Below are 22926 nucleotides of genomic sequence, written 5' to 3'. Positions count from 1 at the left end.
AACTAAAACCAGCTACTTCCAGCCTAAACCAGCTAAGACCAGCCAACCAGCCTAGGCTGGTTTCAGCTGGATTTTTCAGCAGGGGCGATAGTTATAAATATGAAAATTTTCTCACAAAACTGCGTCGCTTTACTTTAGAAGGCCTTTATCAACCCCCTGGAGCCGTTTGGATTACTTATGATGGATGGATGTGCTTTTTTTGGGTTTCAGGTTCAACTGTATTGTACCATTCACTCCTAGTATAAATCTTGGAAGAGCCAGGTTATTTTACGATTGTGTTTGGCTGAAAGAAGAAAGTCATGTATACACCTAGGATGGCTTGAGGGTGAGTAAATTATTTTTTGGGGGGCGTGAACTAACCCCTTAAGGTATATATGAAGAGCTCTTTTCCAAAAAGCGATAAACGCCATTTTTAAAAAAAACGAGTTTGTCGTGTCATTCTGCTGTGGACAGAACCCTTTCACTGCTCCATCAACGTTTCATGCCAAATCGCTATATTTCCTTGTTTAAAATGTACTGCAAGATACAGTTTCTTTCCAAGCCGCGATAAGCGCCAGCCCTGTTTTTAGCCTAAACACGATAAATCCTCAAATTCAATGAGCGCTCTACACAATCCAGCACGGCGGCACTCTGAACAGAGGTTTATTATGTTCATTTATTCCTAAAAATGAGTCCTAGTTTTCTAGTCGACTAGTAGTAGATCATTTAAGCCATTTGTATTATCAGTAATCACATATATTGATTTAATTAAATGGGAGAGAAACCATATGAGCGTTTTTAATTGCCTATTCCGCACTTCAACGTATGCATAAAGCTTGCCACAAAGAACCGGCAAAAAGTAATGATTATGCATGAAACATTTGAATTGTTTATTAATAAACTAGTGTTTTCTGTCAGTGTCAGCAACAAAGATAAAGTTGATGATGCTTACTCGCCATCTTCGCAGTGAACGCGCATAGGCATATAGAAACGCATACTTCGAATTAGCCTACATACGCAGAGAGTTGCCAATTTATTTTAGTTTTTAATTGTTTTGTTTAAAAGTAGATATTTAAAGCTTTCTGTAGCTTAGTTCTCAGGCCTGTGTGAGGCAAGCATCGCGGTGTTTCGGTTCATATTATGAGACGCGCTCCGGTTCACCTGCGCGCCTCTGTGTCCTGATTATATTGTCTGATATTTACTTCTAATGTACTAATCCAGTCAATTTGTCGATGAAACATTTATTAAAATGAAGATACAAATTATATGAAACGAAATTTACAAGCTTTCTACAAAACAAAACTTAATAAGTGGTCAAAATCATGTCTGACGCACTCCAAATATTTTCCGATATTGGGCAGCTTTTGAATTTTGATCCTATCTTACTCATCTCATGCGGTTCCCTTTTCATAGCCTACTCAACATAGATGAAATAATAAAAATAAGTAATGTAATATTATTAAAAACAAATGTGAAACGTATATTTTATGTTTATTTTTTTTTTTTTTTTTTTTAACTTATATTTAAGCGTCATGCTGCTCCGCTTTGCTCACATGTTATGTAGCCTGTGTGTGTGTGCATGTGCTGGAGGGGTGCCCATCCCTTTTTTGAATATCATTATCATATATTGATCATTTTTAATAATTCGTTTTTTTTCATGCATATGTTGAAATTGGTACTATTTGTTTGAGGTTTGACTCTTTACTAAAAATGACTTTACTAAAAATGATACAAAAAATGGATGGATTTATAGCGTTTTGGAAAAAAATAAAATTAACTTTTAAATTATCATTAACAATATTGTTGTTTGATTTAATAATTATTGTTCAAAATGTTCAGACTGAACCAATAAAACATTTAAACAGGATAATTTGAATATTCACAAAATGTGTGGGTCTAGGTAAAAAATGTAGTTTTCCTGAAAACTATTGAAATGGATTTATAGCGTTTTGGAAAAGAGCTCTTCATATGTTGGTATGCATGGAAAGGTGAACTATACAGTATGGTGTTTGTACTCATGAACTGAAAGAATACTAAATTATGGTTACTTACCATTAATGAACACTTCTTCAGTAAACTAGTTGACAGTCAGGCCTCCTGGTGCAACCTGCACGGGATTAAATGTCTTGTGTGAGAGTTCAATGGTGATGGATCAGTCTAAACACAGTTCCTCTTTTAGCCCTACCTGAAACAGAACCTGCAACCTTTGTGTTAACAGCCCATATCTGTAACCATTAGGCTGCCGCCACTTATCCAAAGCAAAAGGAAGAGTTTTCCTGGGGCAAATTCAAGGACACATTGATGGAGGATTTAAGGATTTAAGAAACTGTTTAGCTCATGAGACAAATTACCTTTATGTAGTGAGTCCAGAACCTTCATCACTTTTCAGCTGTACTCTTCCTTAAAACTTGGTTGGCTCAGTTCAATAATGTCATTTATTATACTTGGCCTGTTTTTGTTCTGCTTACAAGATCAGGTGTGGCATTTAGTCATTGTTTCTGTTGATCACGGAGTACAACTCTCTTCAGACTCTTGACTCTTTAGAAGTTTTTCCAAATAATTGTAAACATACTATTCATATCAGATTAAAATGTAACATAATATTGAATCATGGACAGCTCTGATATGATATGCAACACATCAGGAGTGTCATCTAGTGTAAGCAGGAAACCATCTTGTTGTTTGTCTTCATTACATTCAATGGAGAACAGAAACAACCAAAAAAGAATCCTCCAATATAACACACAAAACAACCATTAATTGCATGATTATTATGTGTTTCATTAAAAGGATACTTCACTTTTTTGGAATTTTACCACTCCCCCAGAGTTAAACAGTTGGGTTTTACCGTTTTCGAATGTATTCAGCCGAAACTGTCTGGTTACTTATATTCTTCGAAATATCAAAAAATCAGCTGAATGGATTTGAAAACGGTAAAACTCAACTGTTTAATTCTGGGGGAGTGGTAAAATGAGCCTATTTCCAAAAAAAAAAAAAAAAAGCGGAGTATCCCTTTAAAAGGTCAGAAAGTAAAAAAGCGCAACAGAAATAAAAAAAGAAGCACTTTCATTTCATTCACAAGAAGATGTTTAAGATGTTTCTAAAATGATTACATTTTAGGAAAAATAACTTCAGTGCATCACAAATAGGAATGAATGACACCCCATTTTCTTAAAAAAAAAAAAAAAAATCAGTGGCAACAGAGTGTGGAACGACAGGGTAAGTAAATAATGACAGATGTTTTATTTCTGTGAACTATTCCTTTAACACTATACAACCAAAATACACAGATAACATATTAAATTATGCAAGACTATAAAGTCCACAAAGACTTTCCTTTTCCTGTCTTGTCATTATTAGTGTGGGTCTTTGTATTAAAAATAGATAGTTAAGAGACACACAAAGGCAGTAAGAGGTGAAATAATGGCTTTCCAATCCACAGAGAACAACTCCTGCTAAGCAGACATAATGACATCAGAGCAGACATAATGACATATTTATGACACCACTTCTTATTCTCGCGGCTCTATATGCCACTTACTCTGTTTTTATTGGCACCCAGTGGCTCCCCGCAGCTCCAAACACTGTAACAACGGCCCTGGGGCCACCCCGTAGAGAGCAATGAGCAGCTCTCATTTCTAGATCTCGGAGGTACATTACCTCACAGAGCTTGACAGGCACACTCAGAGACTGAAGATAGCTTTGATTAGGCAAGATCTTAGAGTTTAGCTGTTTATTACTCACAAAAGATAATTCTATGGGCGGGTCTGGCTAGCTCAGAACTAACTCACCTGAATCAATATGTGGCAGAGGCCTTATTAATGCATGATGCAAAGACAGGTCAACTAACAGAATGAAATTTCCCTTTTGTTTGCCTTGAAACAGGAACCTTTATTTATGACGTAATGATGGCATTTCTAGCGAGATGTTAGTATTGTAGTAATTAAATATTCATTTGGTTGTCACATAAATTGTTATGCTGCCTCAGAAGTCTGTCTGAAATCAGTTTTGTGAGGTATCTTCATGCATAAATGGTGCCTGCTAAGTCATTGCATGGGGGCAACAAGTGACTTCGTTTTTGGATGCAGCCATAGTTTTGCCAACTTGTTTGATCAATTGTTTGAACAGAATGGACGCAAAAGAGTGATTTATTTGAGAATCACTCATGCCCCAGAAAAAAAGAGAGACTTTGTTCGGCGTTTGGAATAAACAACAGATTTCTTATCATGTATTGTATTAAGATAAAGCAAAATGAAGTAAAAGTACGTTTTTTCATTAAAAATGTACCAACATATTAAGTATAACATTTTCCCACACTGTAAAACTAATATTTTCATTATTTGTTATCGCAATCTTTTGTCAAATCCATTTAGACAATTAATGTGGTTCAGATTACATAATATTTTGAGTTTCTATTGATCTCCTTCATTGCATTAATTAATTGTTTTTTATTTCAATGAACTCAACATTTTAAAGCAACCAGGTAACTTACTTTAAGTTAAATCAACAATATTTTTTTCACTGTGAAAAAATGCCTGATACAACAGTAAATAACCAACACATTCTCATCCTTTGGAGTCATATAGGTGACGGCATATGACATTTCGTCGAAATACTACGCACATGGCACCCTTTAGCGTCAATATAACACGCACTGTTATGGGTAGGTTTAGGTCTGAGGTAAGGTCTGCGTCTCATATTGACGCTAAAGGATGCCAGTCACCTGTATGACGCCTTAGGCTCTGCGTGTTATATTGACGCTAAAGGGTGCCATGTGTATAGTATTTCGACGAAATGTCATATGGCCACCTATATGAAGCCAAAGGATGAGAACGTGCTCAAATAACGGGGTAAATGTACTTAGTAAACATATATGAGTAAACATTACTAACCACTACCCACTATATATGTATATATATATATATATATATATATATATATTAGGGGTGTGCAAAGCACAGGGAGGAAAAGTATTTATATTTGTATTTGTATTCGAGTAAAATTCTAAATAGGCATAAAAATCTTTAAAAATACTTTATAGTGTATGGATTCTTTAATTATATCCATTATAATAATTATGGATATGCAATATTGGTTGATTTTTTCAATAAATCCAGCAATGAACATGTAACAAGAAAAGTCATTGAAAAGAAAATAACAGTCAGCCATTACCTCATGAACCATGGTTAAACCAACAACTAATAAAATACAATTGTGAACATTATGAACCCCAACACCACGGTGGAGGACGCTGTGCAGACAGAATAAGTTTAGGGATAATTTATAGTGAGGAGGTTGATTATGACCCCGACGCGAAGCCTGAAGGGTTTTCGCTATAACTACGCCTCGCTCTACATTACCCCGCTTATTACATGGTTACCTACCAAATAAATCAATAATTTGACTCAAAATATGGATATAAAAAGGAGTTTATTGATTTAAAAAACGATTGTATCGCTCCCGCTAAAAAAAGAAAAATAGTCCGTTCTGTCTCTACGTTTAGAATCCATAGCAACGCTCTGTTTTTCATAGCAACGGTGTGTTATACTTATAATCAGCGGCCTGTTATAATAACAGACCGCATTCTACATTGGAATTGAATCAAGCCATGAAACAAATAATTACCGTTACCGAGCTTACCGAGCTAACAGAGCTACGTAAACAGAGCGAACATGAGAGCACCCGTCTGCAGACGTCAATAATGGAATATACTCCCGATCAAACTCCGCTTCCCGAAAGTTATAAACTGCCACCGGAACATAGTTAAGGTACAAACATCTATTAAACAAAAATAGTGATGCAGTTAAGTGTTTTTTTCGCTCAGCCGAGCCCTCTCTGTTGCTGTGTGGAGCAGCCTGTGTCAGTCACCTCTTCCTGAACGTCACTCACTTAACTCGCGCACTGCGGTCTCGTGAATAACGCAGCTTTTTGATATATAGTATTTCTTGTTCCCGAATAAAATTTTTTTTTTAAGTATTTGTTCGGAATAAGTATTCGTAAAAAACACATTATTTGTACCTTTCCGAATACCGTATTCGGATTCGGCTCCACCCCTAATATATATATATATATATATATGAAGAGTTTGGTTCCAAAACGCGATACATGCCATTTTAAAAAAAATTGAGTTACTGCAAAAATCTGTATTGTATCTGATCGGTCTTGAAAAGTCAATGTTTAATTTTACGCAAAATGCGATATCCGGCGTGTTATTGTGTAATGTTTTCTCCCTTTCTTCCCAAACCGAACCTATAGGTTTACTCATCTATTTTGTACTTTTTGATCAACAAACAAACAAAAAAAATGAATAATTTTGACAGCATTGGATTGGTGAACCTGCGGAGGGTAAGGCACATCCTGCATGGGTAAACGTGACCTCGAAATGGAATCATTTACGTGAGGAGATTAAGAAGATGAGGCACTCGGAAGGAGGAAATACCTGCTGTTGCTTGTTCTCACACGACAGCATCAAACTTATGTCACGCTAACACACTGACCCACCGGGGATCTTTTGAAAAACTTTCAGTTGTTTTATTCAAAGTCAAACGAAAACCGAGCAGGACCGAGACATTTTACAGCTGATCGCCGTCAAAAAAGTTCAGAGGCGTCCCAAGGTTGACAAAAAGCGATATGCAGAAGTAACGTTAGATCATGCTTAAAGCCACAATATGTATTTTTTCTGCTTTAAAAATAGCAAAAATAACTGTATCTATGTTATATTTTTCTATTAGATGTGTACTTACATTATCCCGACAGTTTCCGTCATATAACCTTTGACTCCTCTATTTTCTCTAACTTCCTGCGGAACCCCGCCAAACACAAAGGGGAACACTGGACTACCGCCAATAAAGCAAAGAAAATGACGAAGAAAAAAAGTTGTAAGTATTTTTATGTGTGTAAATCACGTGCCCGCTCACGAGCGCGCACTCTTCGCGCGTCACATTCATAAAGCGCTCCCCGTTCACAGTAACCGGGTAGTCTCATTCAAATCAGCCAGCTTTCAGCGAGCCGCGCACATTGAATACTCATATGAGTCAGGCTGCGAATGTAAGTTACGTGCCCGCTCCAGCGCGCTCATGCTTACTAAATAAACGCCTCACCACCGGCGCCGCGACTCACCACATTCCCTTTAGCCTTAGCACATAGTGGATGCATAACGCAAACCCAGTCAAACGTTTGACTGCAGTATCTTATGTGCTTTATAATCCGGTGAACCCTATATATGAAAAATGTTCTAAAATAGGTCATTCATTGAAGGGGCGTAATATAAATATTTATATTCGTCTGTATTAGTTATGGACCACGATTACGCTTTGCCTGCACGTTCTGCTGCTACAGCCAGCTCAGTAAAGCTCAAACGTACGGGTGAAAAATATGACCCAAGAAGGGTTTGGGACAGGAGAAGCATGACGCAGGTAAACATTGGGGTTGCATTTAAAGCTTCTTGACAAGCTAAATCTACAGAGAGATGCCGTATATCCGTATATTTTGTGAAACGATGATGTCATGTCATGAGCTGAGCTGGTTGTCATTGACAGCGACAACAACTCCCGTGAGCCCACGCTCTTTCCCGACGTCATCAAAGTATGTCTTTTGTTATTATTTTGAATGAGTGACCCCTGGCGGCGTTTCAATAAATCATAATTCATGATGATGTGCTCATCTTAGTTAATGTTTTAATTAAGGTGTTGTTCATCCATGAAGTTATGTATGAAAAACGTTGAACTGTTAAAAAAATGTTGTTAGTTCCTGATGATATTAATTAAGAATGAATGCATAATTCATAACCCGTCGCTTAGAGTGTAAACTGAATATTGTTATATTAAAGCAATGGATTTATAGTATGCACAAGAAAAAAAAAATCAATGTGTATAAAATTTTATTTTGATTAATTGCATTTTGAAAAAAAATGAATGGATTTATTGCATTTTGGGGAAAAAACTATCTGTTTTTATAATAAATATTTGAAAATCAAAACCTGGATTTAATTTTTTATTGTTATTATAACCTACAAATGCTATGTGAAAATTTTTCTTGCTAAAGAAAACACAGTTTTACTCAAATTCATCAAAATGGATTTATAGCGTTTTGGAACCAAACTCTTCATATATATATATATATATATATATATATATATATATGTACTGTACACAGACTCAGAAATGCTCTTCTGAGACACTCAGCCTGTTAGTCTTCACAGTGGCTCACTTCACATTCTACCACAACCTCACTTATTAGCTGAAGAGACCCACAATAACACGGCCGGCGAGCAGCTGTTGTTGCAGACAGTAAGGGAGTTAATCAATTAAACGTTGCCCTGCCCTGAAAAGTGAGAGTGGAGCACTTGCAGGCATGCTGCAATGTCGAGTGTTTATCACATTAGTTCTCAAGCAACCCCCACAACGCTGGGACTAAATTTGTTTGGGTTATTCTGCAAAGTGAATTTGCTGAGCTCTTGAAGAGAACATTTGCTGTACATACCAATAGGGAGAGCAAGAAAGAACATGGCAACTTCTAAATACTACAGGGGACATAAACAGATTGCACTTAAATGGGGGGTTGATTTCACTTTTTTCATTTTAAATAGTGTGTAATGTTGCTGTTGGTGCATGATCAGTATCTGCAAAGTTGCAGCGCTGAAAGTTCAATGTAAGCAGAGATATCGTCTTTTAAAAATCAGGAACTATATTGCCTACAAAAACGACTCGACTGGGACTACAGCTGGGTTTTAGACGTCACTAACCCATACATTTGCATCAACCCTCCCTCCGGAAAATGCAAAGCTGTCAGGTCTTCTGTGTCAGAGCTTCCCATGGACGCTGTACTTCGTCAACAATGGATACAATTTATGTTTGATTATGTTCCTGAAAATGACGATCGTAATTTAGCTCTCTGTGCTGCGCATTTTGCGGAAGACAGCTTCCAGAATCTCCACGAATTCAATGCTGGATTCAACAAGAAACTGTTACTAAAACATGAAGCAGTTCCAACTTTAAAACCAGAGGCAGCAGTTGTTGGGCCACAACCTGTAAGTAGGCTAAGACTTCATCATTTTAAATGTATTTGCATACATAAATCCAGACGTAGCCTTGTGTTTTATTTTTTTCAAATTCCAGCTCTGGCTTTATAGCCACTAGGCTACTAGTTATGCTATTTTGTGTCTACGACAAACGCGTACAAATGGATCTGAATTTTGGATCTGAATTTTGTATATTTTGTTTTTTTTTACATCTTACATTTTTTGATGGAGAATATTTATTTCTCCATCAACTGCAAGATGCTATCTTATCAATATGGGCCAACATTTCTAAAGAATGCTTTCAGCAACTTGTTGAATCAATGCTACATAGAATTAAGGCAGTTCTTAAGGGGAAAGGGGGCCAAACACAGTATTAGTATGATGTTCCTAATCCTTTAGGTGAGTGATTATACTGGTCACAGCACTTGCACGTTGTTGCCGTTTTGTTGGTTGGATTGCTTCTATTATTCTTCTCATTTGTAATTCGCTTTGGATTAAACCATCTGCTAAAGGATTGCATCCCTTTGCATCGTTATAATAATGAACTAGGAATTGGTCAGAGTGCAATGTAATTGAATAGAAGCTGTGTTTATAGCTTCTTACTGTTACTAAATGTTCACTATTTACACTTGGCATTTTTGTCCCTCCCCCATATTCATTTGATTGGTCAAATTTTTCATTAATCTGCTATTCTGAATGTCTAAAGATTGTAACTTACAATCAACCCTGTCACCCTTTATACATGAAAAACAAAAACTGAACAAAACACAACACTGCAAGTGACACAGTATAGGCTTCGTTTTAACAAAAAGGGTGAATTATGAATAGCCTATAAGAATGACAGTGTGACGAAGAAATTAATAAAGAAATTAAATAATAAAGTATTGAAAGGGATTTGAAGAATTAAGAATGTAAAAGAAGTTCCAGGTCTAATTATAAAGTAGTTGTTAGGTAATCCATTGTGTGAGGAAATTTCATGCATCAGTGTATCTTACTGTGGGTCTAAACATATCCATTTTAAAACATTGTCAAATTCTCTTTCATAGTAAAAACTAAAAGTGTTGTTTTGGAATTTGCATCCGTCTTCAGTTAACATTAAGCACCGCCTTCTTTGATCTGATCGGCCACCATTTTGACACTGACGAATGTTGTTGGAACCGCTCAGACAGACCAGCCTAAAAATGCAACTTTTTAACTGTCTGTCATCCTAAAAACAAACAGAGCGATGTGTAATGGAGAGCAGGATTAAGAAATATTGGTAACACTTTATTTTACGACCCGCAAACAACTGTGTAAGTACACTGAAATTACGGTGTACATTTCTGTAATTATAGTGTACTTCCGTGTAGGTATAATGGAACAATATGTTTAGTTTTGGGTAATAAAGGGGTAACAAGCACCACTTTCATTTACAGCCCGCAGGAGATAGCCTACACTTACCCTGTAACTACACAGAACAAGAGGGTAACAAACGCTACTATGTAGCAATACGAAACAACATTATTTGTGCTGTAATTGCAGAGTAAGGTACTGTTATAAAAAACAAACAAAAAAAAATCGTTTTAATTACACAGTATATTTGCCCTGACATTTAAGTGTTATTGCAATTCAATGGTATAAGGTAAGTACTAATTACCACATGGTACGGTCTAAATTAAAATCATAGCAAAAACAAATTATTTTCACTTAACTTTAAGTAATCTAGTAAGAAAAGCCAATAAATTTAATTTTTATCATAGTATATATATATATATATATATATATGTGTGTGTGTGTGTGTGTGTGTTTAATGTTTAACCCACAGATGTCAAAATTACCCTGTAACATTGCACAAGAACATATTTTGGCAGAAATGTGATACATTTTATAAACAACAGACGTACAATTTTTGTCTGGAATATATTAACAGAATAGGTACCTGTTATTTTTTTCTAATTAAATAATTTGCTTGTATATCTGCTTGTTACCCCTTTATTACCCCAAACTTAACATATTGTTCCCTATACCTACACGGAAGTACACTATAATTACAGAAACGTACACCGTAATTTCAGTGTACTTACAAAGTTATTTGCAGGTTGTATATCTGTTTGTTACCCCTTTATTACCCCAAACTTAACATATTGTTCCCTTGTACTTACACGGAAGTACACTATAATTACAGAAACGTACACCGTAATTTCAGTGTACTTACACAGTTGTTTGCGGGTCGTAAAATAAAGTGTTACCGAAATATTTTATATTTGGAATGGACTGCATTTATATAGTGCTTTCACAGCAACCAATGGCCACCAAAGCACTTTACATATTGCCTCGCATTCACCCATTCATACACCAATGGCAGTTTCAACCATGCAAAACCCCATCCAGCTTGTCGGACGCAGCTGGGGTTAGGTGTCTTGCTCATGGACACCTCGGCACTCAACAGGTGGGACCGGGGATTGAACCACCAACCTTCTGGTTTGTAGACAACCTACATGAACCACTGAGCCACTGCCGCCCCACCTTTTGTCAATTTGGCCATGTATTTTTATTTTTTTGCTTATAGTGGGTATAGCCCTTTGTAATATGCATAAATGTTTCTCATTGTTGGCAAATGTTTCAACTCTGTAACAAGATATTTTACAACATCATAAGTTTTCAAAACAACACGTGTAATGGTGATGGTCCTTGAAATTATTATAATATTCAAAACTTTTACCCAATTAAAGCAGTGGCCGCCCAGAGTGTTTGAAAGAGAGGGTCGAAAACAGGATAGAAAAGATCTGTCCTAAATTAACATCAATTGGGTTGGTCATTTTACATGTCATTTACTTAGACAGTAGTTCTTGACCAAAATATTCTGCAATGTGGACCAGACACAGTCAAAGGTCTGGCCATGATAGACCAGTGAGACAGTGAGTGGCACCCAGCCCAAGTCTTTTAATCTGATCCTATCCTGATTTCCCAGGGTTTTATAAGCCACTGCCTACCGTCACCAACAAAATATACAGTATCTGATCTTTCAGCAGCACCATGACCTACTGTTGTAAGGCCGGACTAATCGGCACAATGATGGTTTCCGATAAGCAGGTAAAGGTTTCCTGCATGTTCTGTCTTTTCAGTGTGGCAACGTAGTTTAATTCCAATTATCTCCATTTTATCATGATTTCGAATTTAGGTTGTAATGCCAATTGATTATTGGTCATATGATAACTTAGCTAGACACTTGATTATTTTTTTGAACTCTTTACTCTTATTGTACTTGTTTATTTGGATACCAATGATGCTTAGGGTCTTGAGCCGGCAATTTAACGTGGATCCCATGATCACAAACTTGTCAGCCTTGGTCACTGGACAGAGGTAATTGACTATACTACTTAGAGGGTGGCTTTCATGCATGCAGTATTTTGTTTAGTCCCCATTGATCTGTATATAGTACACTTGAATTAAACTAACACAATCTCTAGTCACAGGTTATGGCCACTACTACATATATAAGCTGACCAACGTCACTTTAATATTACAATAAACAGAGGTAAGCCCCCCCGACACCCCCCCCCCCCATCCAGGTTGGTCGAGCATCATTCTTTTGTCCTAAATGGAAATTTCCTTTTATAGTTTTTAAAGTCCAAGTACACTTGAACTAGTGCCAAATATTAGCCAGAAGTCTGAAATCTCAGTTTCTATGCTCCACTTTAAAACTGGACTTTAGTCCGTTACTAACCTGACACAAATTGGCGGTAACAATGTGATTAATAATTTGAGTATTTCAGAATAAAATCAAATGTAACAATTCATTATTAGTCAGGTAAATGGATCGTGCCAATTACATAATCAATTAAAAGAAAATAAATACATCATCAAATGCACAGAAATGAGTAAAAGATGCAAACAAAATACACTCACCATTATGTGCTGATCTGACAACAAATCACACACTTAGCCTCTTGTGACATTTAAAAAACCTCCTTCAAATGGAAACATGAACTAACAATGGGAATTTCCATTAATCAAGGTCCCAGGCCTGGGTTGTTTATGAGGACAGAAGGTAATTTGCATGCAAGACCCTGGGAGAGGGCACACCCACCACAGTAAGCAAAATATATCTAAATTCTTCAAACATTTTGGTCTACTTCAGTGGGAATGAGACTTTAATAACAGTTGCACTGAGACATTTCAAATGATACAAAGCATGTATAGCGTTGTGTGATAATTGTTCACATTAAATCATTTAGATTTTTTGGGGTGAATTTTAGGTCATCTTTGCATGTGGTGAGAAGAGATGGGGGAAGAGAGAGTGAAGGAAATGTAGATTAAGACGATTCCTACAGTAAGTGAGATCGACTGAGTGTGATTGTGTCTCAAGTGAAGATGCTAATGTTGAAGAGAGAGTTCAAATGCTAATTTCCAGAAAAGTCCTTTGCTTTCTCAGAGAGCAGCCCTTCTCTAAGCCAGACGGTTCGGCTGGCGTCTTACACTGTCTAAATCCAGTGAAAAGAAAATTAGACCCATGAACACCCTCTTATCTTCCACCTCGCAAAACCTCAATTTACAATGAAATTCATTTATCTTCTAGTTTAGTGTTTATTGGTGATGGTGTTATTTAATGGGGATGGTGTTATCAAAAGGCATTATCTGGAGTTTTTCACAAGTGAAAGTGGCCAACGTTAGGTACAAGTTATTGTGAAAATAGCCACTATCAGGCATACTACTGGATTCCTAAGGTGGGACTCATCTCTACAGTGGGACTCATCTCTTCACCACACCGGCTCCTCCCCTTTCTTTTTGTTGACAGTAGGCTATGCGCTGTTAGCGCATAGCAGTTTGCTAACTTTTAATTACTGTTCGTGTCTCATTTACTATTAGTTTGTTGCATCCTAACCTGTATATTCATCTCTGCGTGTTGCCCTTGGCATGCTTCAATAGTGGATTTGATGACTGCTCACCTTAGGTGTGAGTTAAGGCTGTTTTATCACAAGCAAACTGTCTAGCTTTGCACACTTGATGTGCTTTTAGTAATGTGCAGTTCTCTGTACTCCAGTTTAGCCAGGGCTGGACTGGCCATCGGTCATACTGGGCATTTTCCCGGCAAACAGTAGTATTATTATTAGTTTTTTTTTTAATTAATGGAGATGTAATTAAATCTAGTGTACAGTAGCCTACAGTAATATAATTATTTCCCAGTGGGCCGACGTGCTTTGTGGGCCGATACATCTAGTAGGCCTACTTTTATTTTATTTTATTTTTTTCTTTCTGAACGGCCCATAAAATTCATACATTGGCAGCCCATTGCGTTTAGTTTAGTTTAATTGGCGGGTCTGGGATCTTTGTGCTGGTGTAATGCAGGGACAAAAAAGTCCGGTTTTTTTTTTCTTTTTCTTCACAGACCGGCGCATTATGAAATGCATAGATCAGCGGCCCATTGGTTATTTTCTTGATTTACACTGGGCTGGTCCAATTACATCTTTAAATGGCTTTGAGTGAGTGCGTCTCTGATTCAGTGCGTCTCTGTCAAAATAGTCAAAGCAATAGAGAAGAAACACAAGGAATGTGCAAAGAAATAGTGTGAAAAAAAGTTCAACTTTAAAGGCCCTTCAAGTAGCTGATGAGGATAGTGAGGAGGATGAGGAGAGAGATGGGTGAGTGCAAAGAACTGTGGTAAGCAGAACTAACGGTAGACTACTCAGAACAGAGAACAGAGTCTGGAATGGCATAATAGAGAAGTGTTTTCTCTCTCGCAAGGGGGCGCTTGTCTGAAGTTTAAAATCACTGGTTTATTTATGACGTATGTTATTTGCCGACACAGCCGCATCGAACCACAGACATCATGCATCGAACTCAAATCGAACTTCCACTTTAACTTCCGCTTTTGTAAGGGCTGCAAAATGTGTGCCAACCGAGAATGAACAATTCACAAACTAGGTTATTTATATGATTTACTGAGCTGCGACCGCCCCGCAGCGTCGGCACGCCCTGCTCTCACGAGTCATGACTGATTTAGCTTCCGCAGCGCTGCGAGCCAGGAGCGTTCACAGCTGAGGAGACCGACGTTCTTGTCATGGCCGTAAAAGACAGAGAAGTGACGTTGTATGGGGGTAAGTTATGTCCTCATACATATGTGTCTTGCCACTATATAATAGGCCAAACAGGTCTGATCCGTCATCACTACAATTAGCCTGAAAAATGTGGGTAGCCTAAATGTGTAAGCTTGAAGTGTTAATATGTTTCCTTGTCATAATGTATGATTTGCAAAAATAAAAACGGCTGCATCTGTGTTGATGAGAGAATCAAAGTGTATGCGCGTTGTGCACAAGCTACATAATGGCCAAGCATGCGCCCCTAAAATAGCATTAACAACGTGCTAAGCGCCACTGACTTTAGACTAATTTTTCGCGTTATATGGCATGTTGGTCTTTCGTTGTTGTTGCTGTTATACGTTGCAAATAGAGGGGCGGCAAAATTGCGGCAGAAGTGCACGTGCCGGTCCTGGCTGTAAACACTGATGCGAGCGAAATACCGGAGTGAACATGGCTGTAAACGACTTTTGCTTCAGTTTGAAAAACCCCGGAATGTTCTCAATAACAGAGCGAATTGCATCCCGTGTCTCGTTTCCCATTTCTGCGGTCGTTTCGGTTTTCGATTTCTCTAACGTACCTGCAATGTCTCTAACCTCCTACGTCACGGCTCTCAGCCCACCCTCTGTTCATTGATTGGCCGGCTGTTTTCAGACCGGTGGAAAACTGAAACATAGGCTGCTATCTCAGACTGACTACAGGAGCGAAATGAAATTAGCGGAAGTAGGAAGTCTGGCGTAGTCAGGCTAGAGCAGGACTGCTGAAGTCGCGGATTCTTTATTTAGAGATGATGAGGGTGGTAACAGCTCTGCGTTCCTCCACGTGGATCACTTTCATATGAAAAGCTCGCGCGCGTAGTCATATTAGCGCTAATCAGGTCTTGCCTGGAGAAAACGTACATGTCGTTGCTTTCATACGAATTACTTAGAATATTTGATTTTGATATGATTTACATCATTTAAAAACGAGACTTCAAGCTTCGTAAAGAGTTTGTTTCATGTCACAGTGACGTTTCAGAATGAACTTCACATTGAGAGAGAAGGCAGAACGCGCATCATGTGTATGTGCAAGAATATCTATAAATCGGCAAAATGTTCTAAACTCTCAGCACTGCAGGTAACCGATGACATATTCTCCTTACAAGTTGTTGTTTTGTGATACAAAGAGGGACAATTAGGCAATAGAGCAACTGAGAAAATCAGACTCAAAATTATTTGTTATATTTCACAAATAATCTTTAAAACCCAACAAACAAACTGTGAGAGAATTGTATGGGACGACCCCTGAATGGCAATATAGCCTACACTGAGCTGGAGGACCAAGACCACTCAACACTTACAGCTCTTGTTTCATTTGGGAAACACTGCCGTAATTTTGAGAAATATTGTCAGTTTTACTGCACTGACACCGATAAGAACAAAATCTTGTGCTCTTAAAGCACAAACTAAGTTGTAGCTTAACAGTAACCTATGCTTCTCCGTCCATTTACGCTTCTTTCCAAATCGAGATGTGACTCTCCTTCTGGACTGAGCCAGGTAGGGGACATCTCTAAGGACTTCAAGTGGGCACCGTCCTTCAGTGTTTCGTCGACTAGCCCACGACACCTCAAGAGGGCTCGACAGTGACTCTGGCGTCCCAGGGTCACCCCCCTCCGTCCCCCACTCAACTCAGCCCAGCTTACTGACCTCTACATCCCTCCTGCTGCTGAGGTTGCTCCTTCCTCGTAGTTCACATGTGACCTAACCACAATCTCACAATCTCTCCGCAATGGTATCGCCAGTACCAGCTCACTTTTTTTTCTTATACTTTAAGTACAAAAGAGACTTAAATTACTCTGCTGATTTTGATCTTACATATACAGTAAGTGTTATACATCATTCAATCCCATCATTCAATCACCGAAACGTGTCCAAAAAATGAGTAATGCAACTAAGTAAATACTAGTCACAGAGACACAAAAGGTTTCTCTTTATGAAGCTGAAATTCTCTTCTTTTAAATGAAGTAATTTAAAACCTATTCTCAGTTGATGTAATCTGTATGAAAAGAGAGAGATGTCAGTGTTTTTCCTTTCAGTTAATTATAGCACGCTATTCAAACGCTAATGTTGAGGCAAGCCATGAAAACGCCCACATCATCTAGATAAAACATCCAGTTTAATACAAATCTTACCTCGTCTTGCTGCTCAGTGAGGAATTATACTATCTAATAATCCTGGAAAAGTTACCCCAGAAGTGCTGGTTTCATTTCGAGGACCACAGATTCAGCTCATGTAGTAAATCATTTATTATTAATTGCTTTGTTCTAAATGGCATTATTGAATAGTGTCTGTAAACTGCACAAAGAATGTTTCAATATGAAATGCGTGTCTGTGTGTGAATGAATGGCACAGTGTGCTGTACAGTTAATTCACTCACTCCTTGTAAACATTATTTAACATGAACACATCCAAACTATATTGCTATAGTCTACTGTGATTTGTTCCAACCGCGATATAGAATAGTATCTGTTAAACCAAATATACGGTTTAAACATGAATCAGGTGTCTGAGTGTGTGAATTAATAAACAATCACACGGATGCATAGCTTACTGTTACAAAGTAGATTATAAAGTTTCTACTTTAAAATAGACATCAAATAAGCATTAGTTAGTCAGTTTCTGTTCATATGTTAAATAGCATGGCTTGTGTAAAAAAAAAAAAAAAAAAAAAAAACTAATTAACTGATACCTAAAATGAAACCTTAAAAAAAAAAAGTTTTCACTTTATACTTAGAAAAGGAATTTCTCAAGATGTTTCCAACTCTAACTTTGAACCAATTCTATAAAATGACCCATATAACCTATAGGACCAGGATTTGTTTCCATGTATGACTATTTTTTTTTTCGACTTTCATATTTAGATACAGGTGTGTATATCAATATATGCACATATATTGTGATTGAATGCTTTCTTGTGACACCTGAATGAAAGGCTCATTACGCAGGACAATCACCTAATTATACATGATGGGGTTGGGCAATTCACCCAGTCGTACATTAACAATTTCAGACAATTCAGTTTGTGAATGATACAGCAGAATGATTTTCAGATCATTCAAAAAAGAAAAAGCAACTTATAGCCAAAAATACAAAGACAAAAACTAATTTATATTTAAAGACTTTTATTGGCACGTCACCATTAATAGTACATCAGTTCGCAATCACAATGGGGCCAATGGTTGCTTTCCCTTCTGATACCAGTCCTAAAAAAAAAAAAACCAGACTAAATCAGAAACTGAAAATCCTTCTGCATGAGCAATACCAAGACTTCATACATTACCTGAATCAGGTAGTGCTCGTCCTTTTCTGCTGGAACCACATGTGGAGTCACAGCACATACACACCTGGTCATTGTCATCTACAGAAGTCCATCTATAAACAGGAAAGAAAACTGCTTACCCGTTTACAAACTCAAATCATTAGAGGCTGAAAAATAGTGTGAAATACCCATTATTGAAGGAGCAAGCCTTGTTCTCTGGACTTGTCGGAGTAGAGGCCATAGCAGCCTTTAGACCACATGTTATGTACACCTACAGAAGAGGACATGGTTAGTTATATTTCTAGTCATATTCAACCTCGCAGATCTGCAGCCCAAAGTGCATACCAAGCCACTATCAGCTTGCAGGAACCTGAAAGCCTCCAACTGAAACTGCAGCTTGTCATTCTGAACCCTGCGCATGAAACTGGAAGTAGAGCCTGAGAGCTTTCCGTCAACCAGGCACCTGAAGAGAGAGAGGGTGTGGGTTAAGATTTTAGGCACTATTTGCAAACGGGAGTTTGAGGAGAGATTCCCTACTAACCCATAGTTCTCAATAAAGGAATATCTTGGAGAAGAATTTACATCAGGGACTGCAGTAGCTACACAGTCTCCCACAAAGAGACGCAGAGGGACGTGGTTGTATTGCTTCACAGAAGCTTCAAGGTTCAAGAACTGCCCTAGGAAGTACTTATTGGATGGCCTCTCAAACATCCAGTCATCTGAAATGAAACTCATGTCAGCAACATTCCCTAGCCACATCTGAAATTCTAACACTGCATATTACCAGTCATGAGCTTCAAGGAAAACACCAGAACTTCCTCTCCAACTTGTGTAGCAGCAAAAGGAACCCAGCTGGGCATCAGCACATTGCTGCTTACATTTTGCAACCTAGTGGAAGCAGTAAAACAAGATTAAGAAGATTGTAGCATTTAACAAAATGGCTTTGACAAATTTGTTTTTACCTTGAATAATGACACTCAATTCCAACAGCTGCTGCATCAGCCCTTACAATGGGAGTTCCTGCTAAAGTCTCTGGAGTGTAGAGGAGGGTGAAGGTGTAAACAAGCTCATCATTAGTCATCTGAAAGAAGCACAAGAAGCAGGTTACTGGACAGACCTGGCTTTTACACTTTCTAGGGTTGACCCATTAGCAGCCACTTACCGTCAGAGAGCTGCCACATGTCTGGAGCTCATATTCAAAGATAAGGACGTTAGCTTCTGGATCCTCCCCTACAACCGCACAGCCTCCCAAAGTGAGGAATGAAGGATTCACCAGATGACCAGTACCGAAGAAGTCCTTCTTAACTTCCACATGCACAAGGTTCTCCCCACATTGTGCAGCAATACTCTCAGCAGCTACAGGTACACGCAGCTCAAAAGGCACATCTGGCTGTTGAGGTTCTTCTGGCATTATTGGAAAACGCCACGTCAAAGGTGCAACAGGACCCTGCATTAGTTGTTTGGACTGAGTATTTCCAGGCTCTTGAAGAAGATTCCATGGATCAGCCTCAACAGAATTCATTGCAGGCATTGGAGGCTTAAAATGTGCTGATACCTGTGGGCCTTGGACAGCTTGCTGAGAAACTAAAACTGGTGGCTGTTGCTGCTGAAATCTTACTGGATCTTGGCCTTGTTGAAACACTGACCACTTTCCAAAACACAAATCAATTGCTGTTAGCAGCAACAATCCAGAAAGACTAAGAACCAAAAGCCCCATTGTTAAAAAAAAAAAACCTCTGAAATGTCCAGAATACTTGTTGATCTTCTGCTGTGCCTTTTTCTAGAGCAGGAAATTAAAGAGTCTCCACCCCTTTTGTCAAGCTTAATGATTTCCCAGACTTGTTTCATTAAAAGCATTACACACCAAAAGAGTGCAACCTAGATCCAAGTGGCTCACTTGTTTTGTAAATTGTCCATTGGACGTCAAGCAGTGAACCAACACAGAACAAAAATTGTTTTTCCGGGTTTCACAGACAAGGCTTAAGGCGGGCATACACTGTGCAATTTCAGCAAGGTTACCGACTCACACTGTCCGAGTAAGGTTGTGCTGTACAAATAAGGATGCTGAAAAAATGAAACAACTTAATTCTTGTAGTATTATCAGTCAAAGTTAGTAACATTTTGATGTAATAAAAAGTGGAGACATCTTTTATTGCATATTGTGAAGTACATATAAATGGAAATGTAATAATAATAAAAAATATATATTTATTTATTTCTTTAAATTTAGGCCAGAATCTTGCTTCAATCCATCAATTGTCACTTGACAAATCTGAATGTGAGCTTTCAGTCCATTGTCAAGTGAAGTTACCTTTATTTATATATCACTTTTTACAATACAAATTATTTCAAAGCAGCTTTACAGTGATTACAGGAAAATAATGCAACAAAGTGTCTTTCTGCTGTACAGCAGATCTAGAAGAAAAAAAGCCATAGTCTAGCTTAAGTAAGTTCAGTGATGGTTCATTTGTTGATTAACCGATCAGGACAGGTCAGCTGAAATATGGACTCCCAGTCCCAGGAACTTAATAGGGGATTATGACGCTGATATGTAGTACTTCCGGATTCTGTGATCTTTGTGCACTGCCACTTCCGTTCAATCACCGATCACGCTGGCCAACTGATGAAGGACTACACTAAGTTTATTTATACAGCATCCCTGGTAAATTAGTCTGATTCACTAAAGTGCCGGCTGCAAACAAACAAACCTTGTTTTATTTTAAAGTTTTAATCCACTTCTTCCTTATACTCAATTCAGTCGGGAATCCATGAAAACTTAAGGAAGTTTGGTGTTGTTGGTTAGATTTACAAAGTGGAACAGAGCAGTGACATATATAGCATTCGTCTCAGGCATTGTTGAACTGCGTCGGAAGTGGACATAAACAAAGTTGACAAATCCCGCCCATGAAACCCGGAAGCGTGATAATCCCGTATACTATCCACACGCTCCACTTCATCCCCCCGTAAAAAAGAGGAGCGTGCTTTGTCTTCCTGGACCTTCTGAACTCCACTATGACCTCCTTGGTCTTATTGGTGTTCAAAATAACATTATTTGTTGAACACCAATATATCAGGTGCTGTATCTCCTCTCTGTATTGAGTCTCACCATTGTCAGATATGAGACCTACCATGGTGGTGTCGTCCGCAAACTTCACAAGCGTTTTTGTGGAAAGAATAGCAAGACAGTCATGAGTAAAAAGGCTGAAGAGGGCCGTGCTGAGCACACAGCGCTGCGGTGTTCCAGTGTTCAGGATCAGAGTGGAAGATGTAAGGTTCCCTATCCTCACCAACTGTGGATGATTTGTGAGAAAATCCCTGATCCAGGAACACAGTGAAACTGATAGTCTCAGGTTGTGGAGCTTCAGCACCAGCTTGTCTGGGAGAACTGTGTTAAAAGCTGAGCTGAAGTCCACGAAAAACATCCTAACAGAAGTGTTGGGGTGCTGCAGGTGTGTCATGGCTATATGGAGTGCTAGCAAGACAGCATCCTTCATAGAGTGGTTCCGGCCCACATAGACAAACATCTGCCCTTCTTGTACAATATCAGTTAAAGTAGGTTTTGTGAACTGAATGAAAAAAAAAAGAGAGAATAAAAAAAAAAACACTTGAATGACTTAAATCTCACCTAGAAATAATGTTGTGCCTCATTTTTCAAGGTACATGAGGATTCCACCAGAATGGAAAGAAGAGTACGGTCCCTTATTAAAATTAAGCATACTTTGAGTTCATTTCCTAGTATAATTTGTCATAACATAAGTATAATATAAGGATAATTTATGTAGTAAGTATACTAATATCTCAAACTTGATTGAGCTATGTGGGCTGAAAGTAAAAGTTGCAGTATATCAGACTTTTATATTGAATTTAAATTGGTTAACCTTGGTTGCCCTTATTTATGACTACATTATTCAACCATTAAGCAATCTGCTTAACTAATCCAGGTATATTGTAGAATGATGTTTTAATCATGTTTTAGATACTTTAAACCAACTGACATTTCCAGAAATTACTGTGTAAAAGTAACTTACAGCACACCTAACCAGTAATTCTAGGACACCTGTAAAGTTCATATGTGTGGGTATAAAAGGATCTATGTAAAGTTTGAGATATTTCAATATTCAATAGTTGATATTTTTTAATGGTTAAGAATGCATGCAAAATTGTGTGTGTGTGTGTGGGGGGGGGGGGGGGTACATATAATAGGCTACTCAAAAGTGAGTGACGAGCCATGTAACTTGTAAGGTTGATTCAACGCATTCTCATCCTTTAACGTCATATAGAACGCTACATGACAAAACGGCGCTATACTACGCACATGGCACCCGTTATCGTTAATATAACACGTGCTGTGAGGGCTAAGTTTAGGTGTGGGGTAGGGTGTGCGTGTCATATTCACACTAAAGGATTTATAACGTCTTGGGTTCGCGTGTTATATTAACGATAAAGGGTGCCATGTGCGTAGTATAGAGCCGTTTTTGCATATAGCGTTCTATATGACGTTAAAGGATGAGAACGGGCTGGGTTGATTACAAGTATAGGCCAAATATACTTGGACCTTTGTTAGTACAAGTTGAG

At 38.1% G+C, this 22926-nt stretch overlaps 2 protein-coding genes across 2 annotated transcripts in view; both read right to left on the bottom strand.

The window, feature by feature from the left end:
• Window positions 1-22926, bottom strand: part of LOC148976494 (uncharacterized) — a 279697-nt gene that overhangs the window by 202119 nt on the left and 54652 nt on the right. The gene's annotated exons all lie outside the window — the stretch shown is intronic.
• On the bottom strand, window positions 18198-20116 carry LOC120481377 (zona pellucida sperm-binding protein 3-like). Its single transcript, XM_039675021.2, has 8 exons — window positions 19514-20116; window positions 19314-19432; window positions 19136-19239; window positions 18893-19070; window positions 18697-18814; window positions 18540-18622; window positions 18373-18464; window positions 18198-18295 (listed from the first exon to the last, which is right to left on the bottom strand). The coding sequence occupies exons 1-8, from the start codon at window positions 20066-20068 to the stop codon at window positions 18243-18245; spliced, it is 1302 nt and encodes a 433-aa protein (XP_039530955.2). The 5' UTR covers window positions 20069-20116; the 3' UTR covers window positions 18198-18242.

This window comes from Pimephales promelas, chromosome 13, assembly GCF_988280905.1.
Source record: "Pimephales promelas chromosome 13, fPimPro1.hap1.1, whole genome shotgun sequence".
Classification (NCBI taxonomy): domain Eukaryota; kingdom Metazoa; phylum Chordata; class Actinopteri; order Cypriniformes; family Leuciscidae; genus Pimephales; species Pimephales promelas.
Note: the sequence above shows the minus strand (reverse complement) of the source record. Positions and strands in the feature narration are given on the sequence as shown.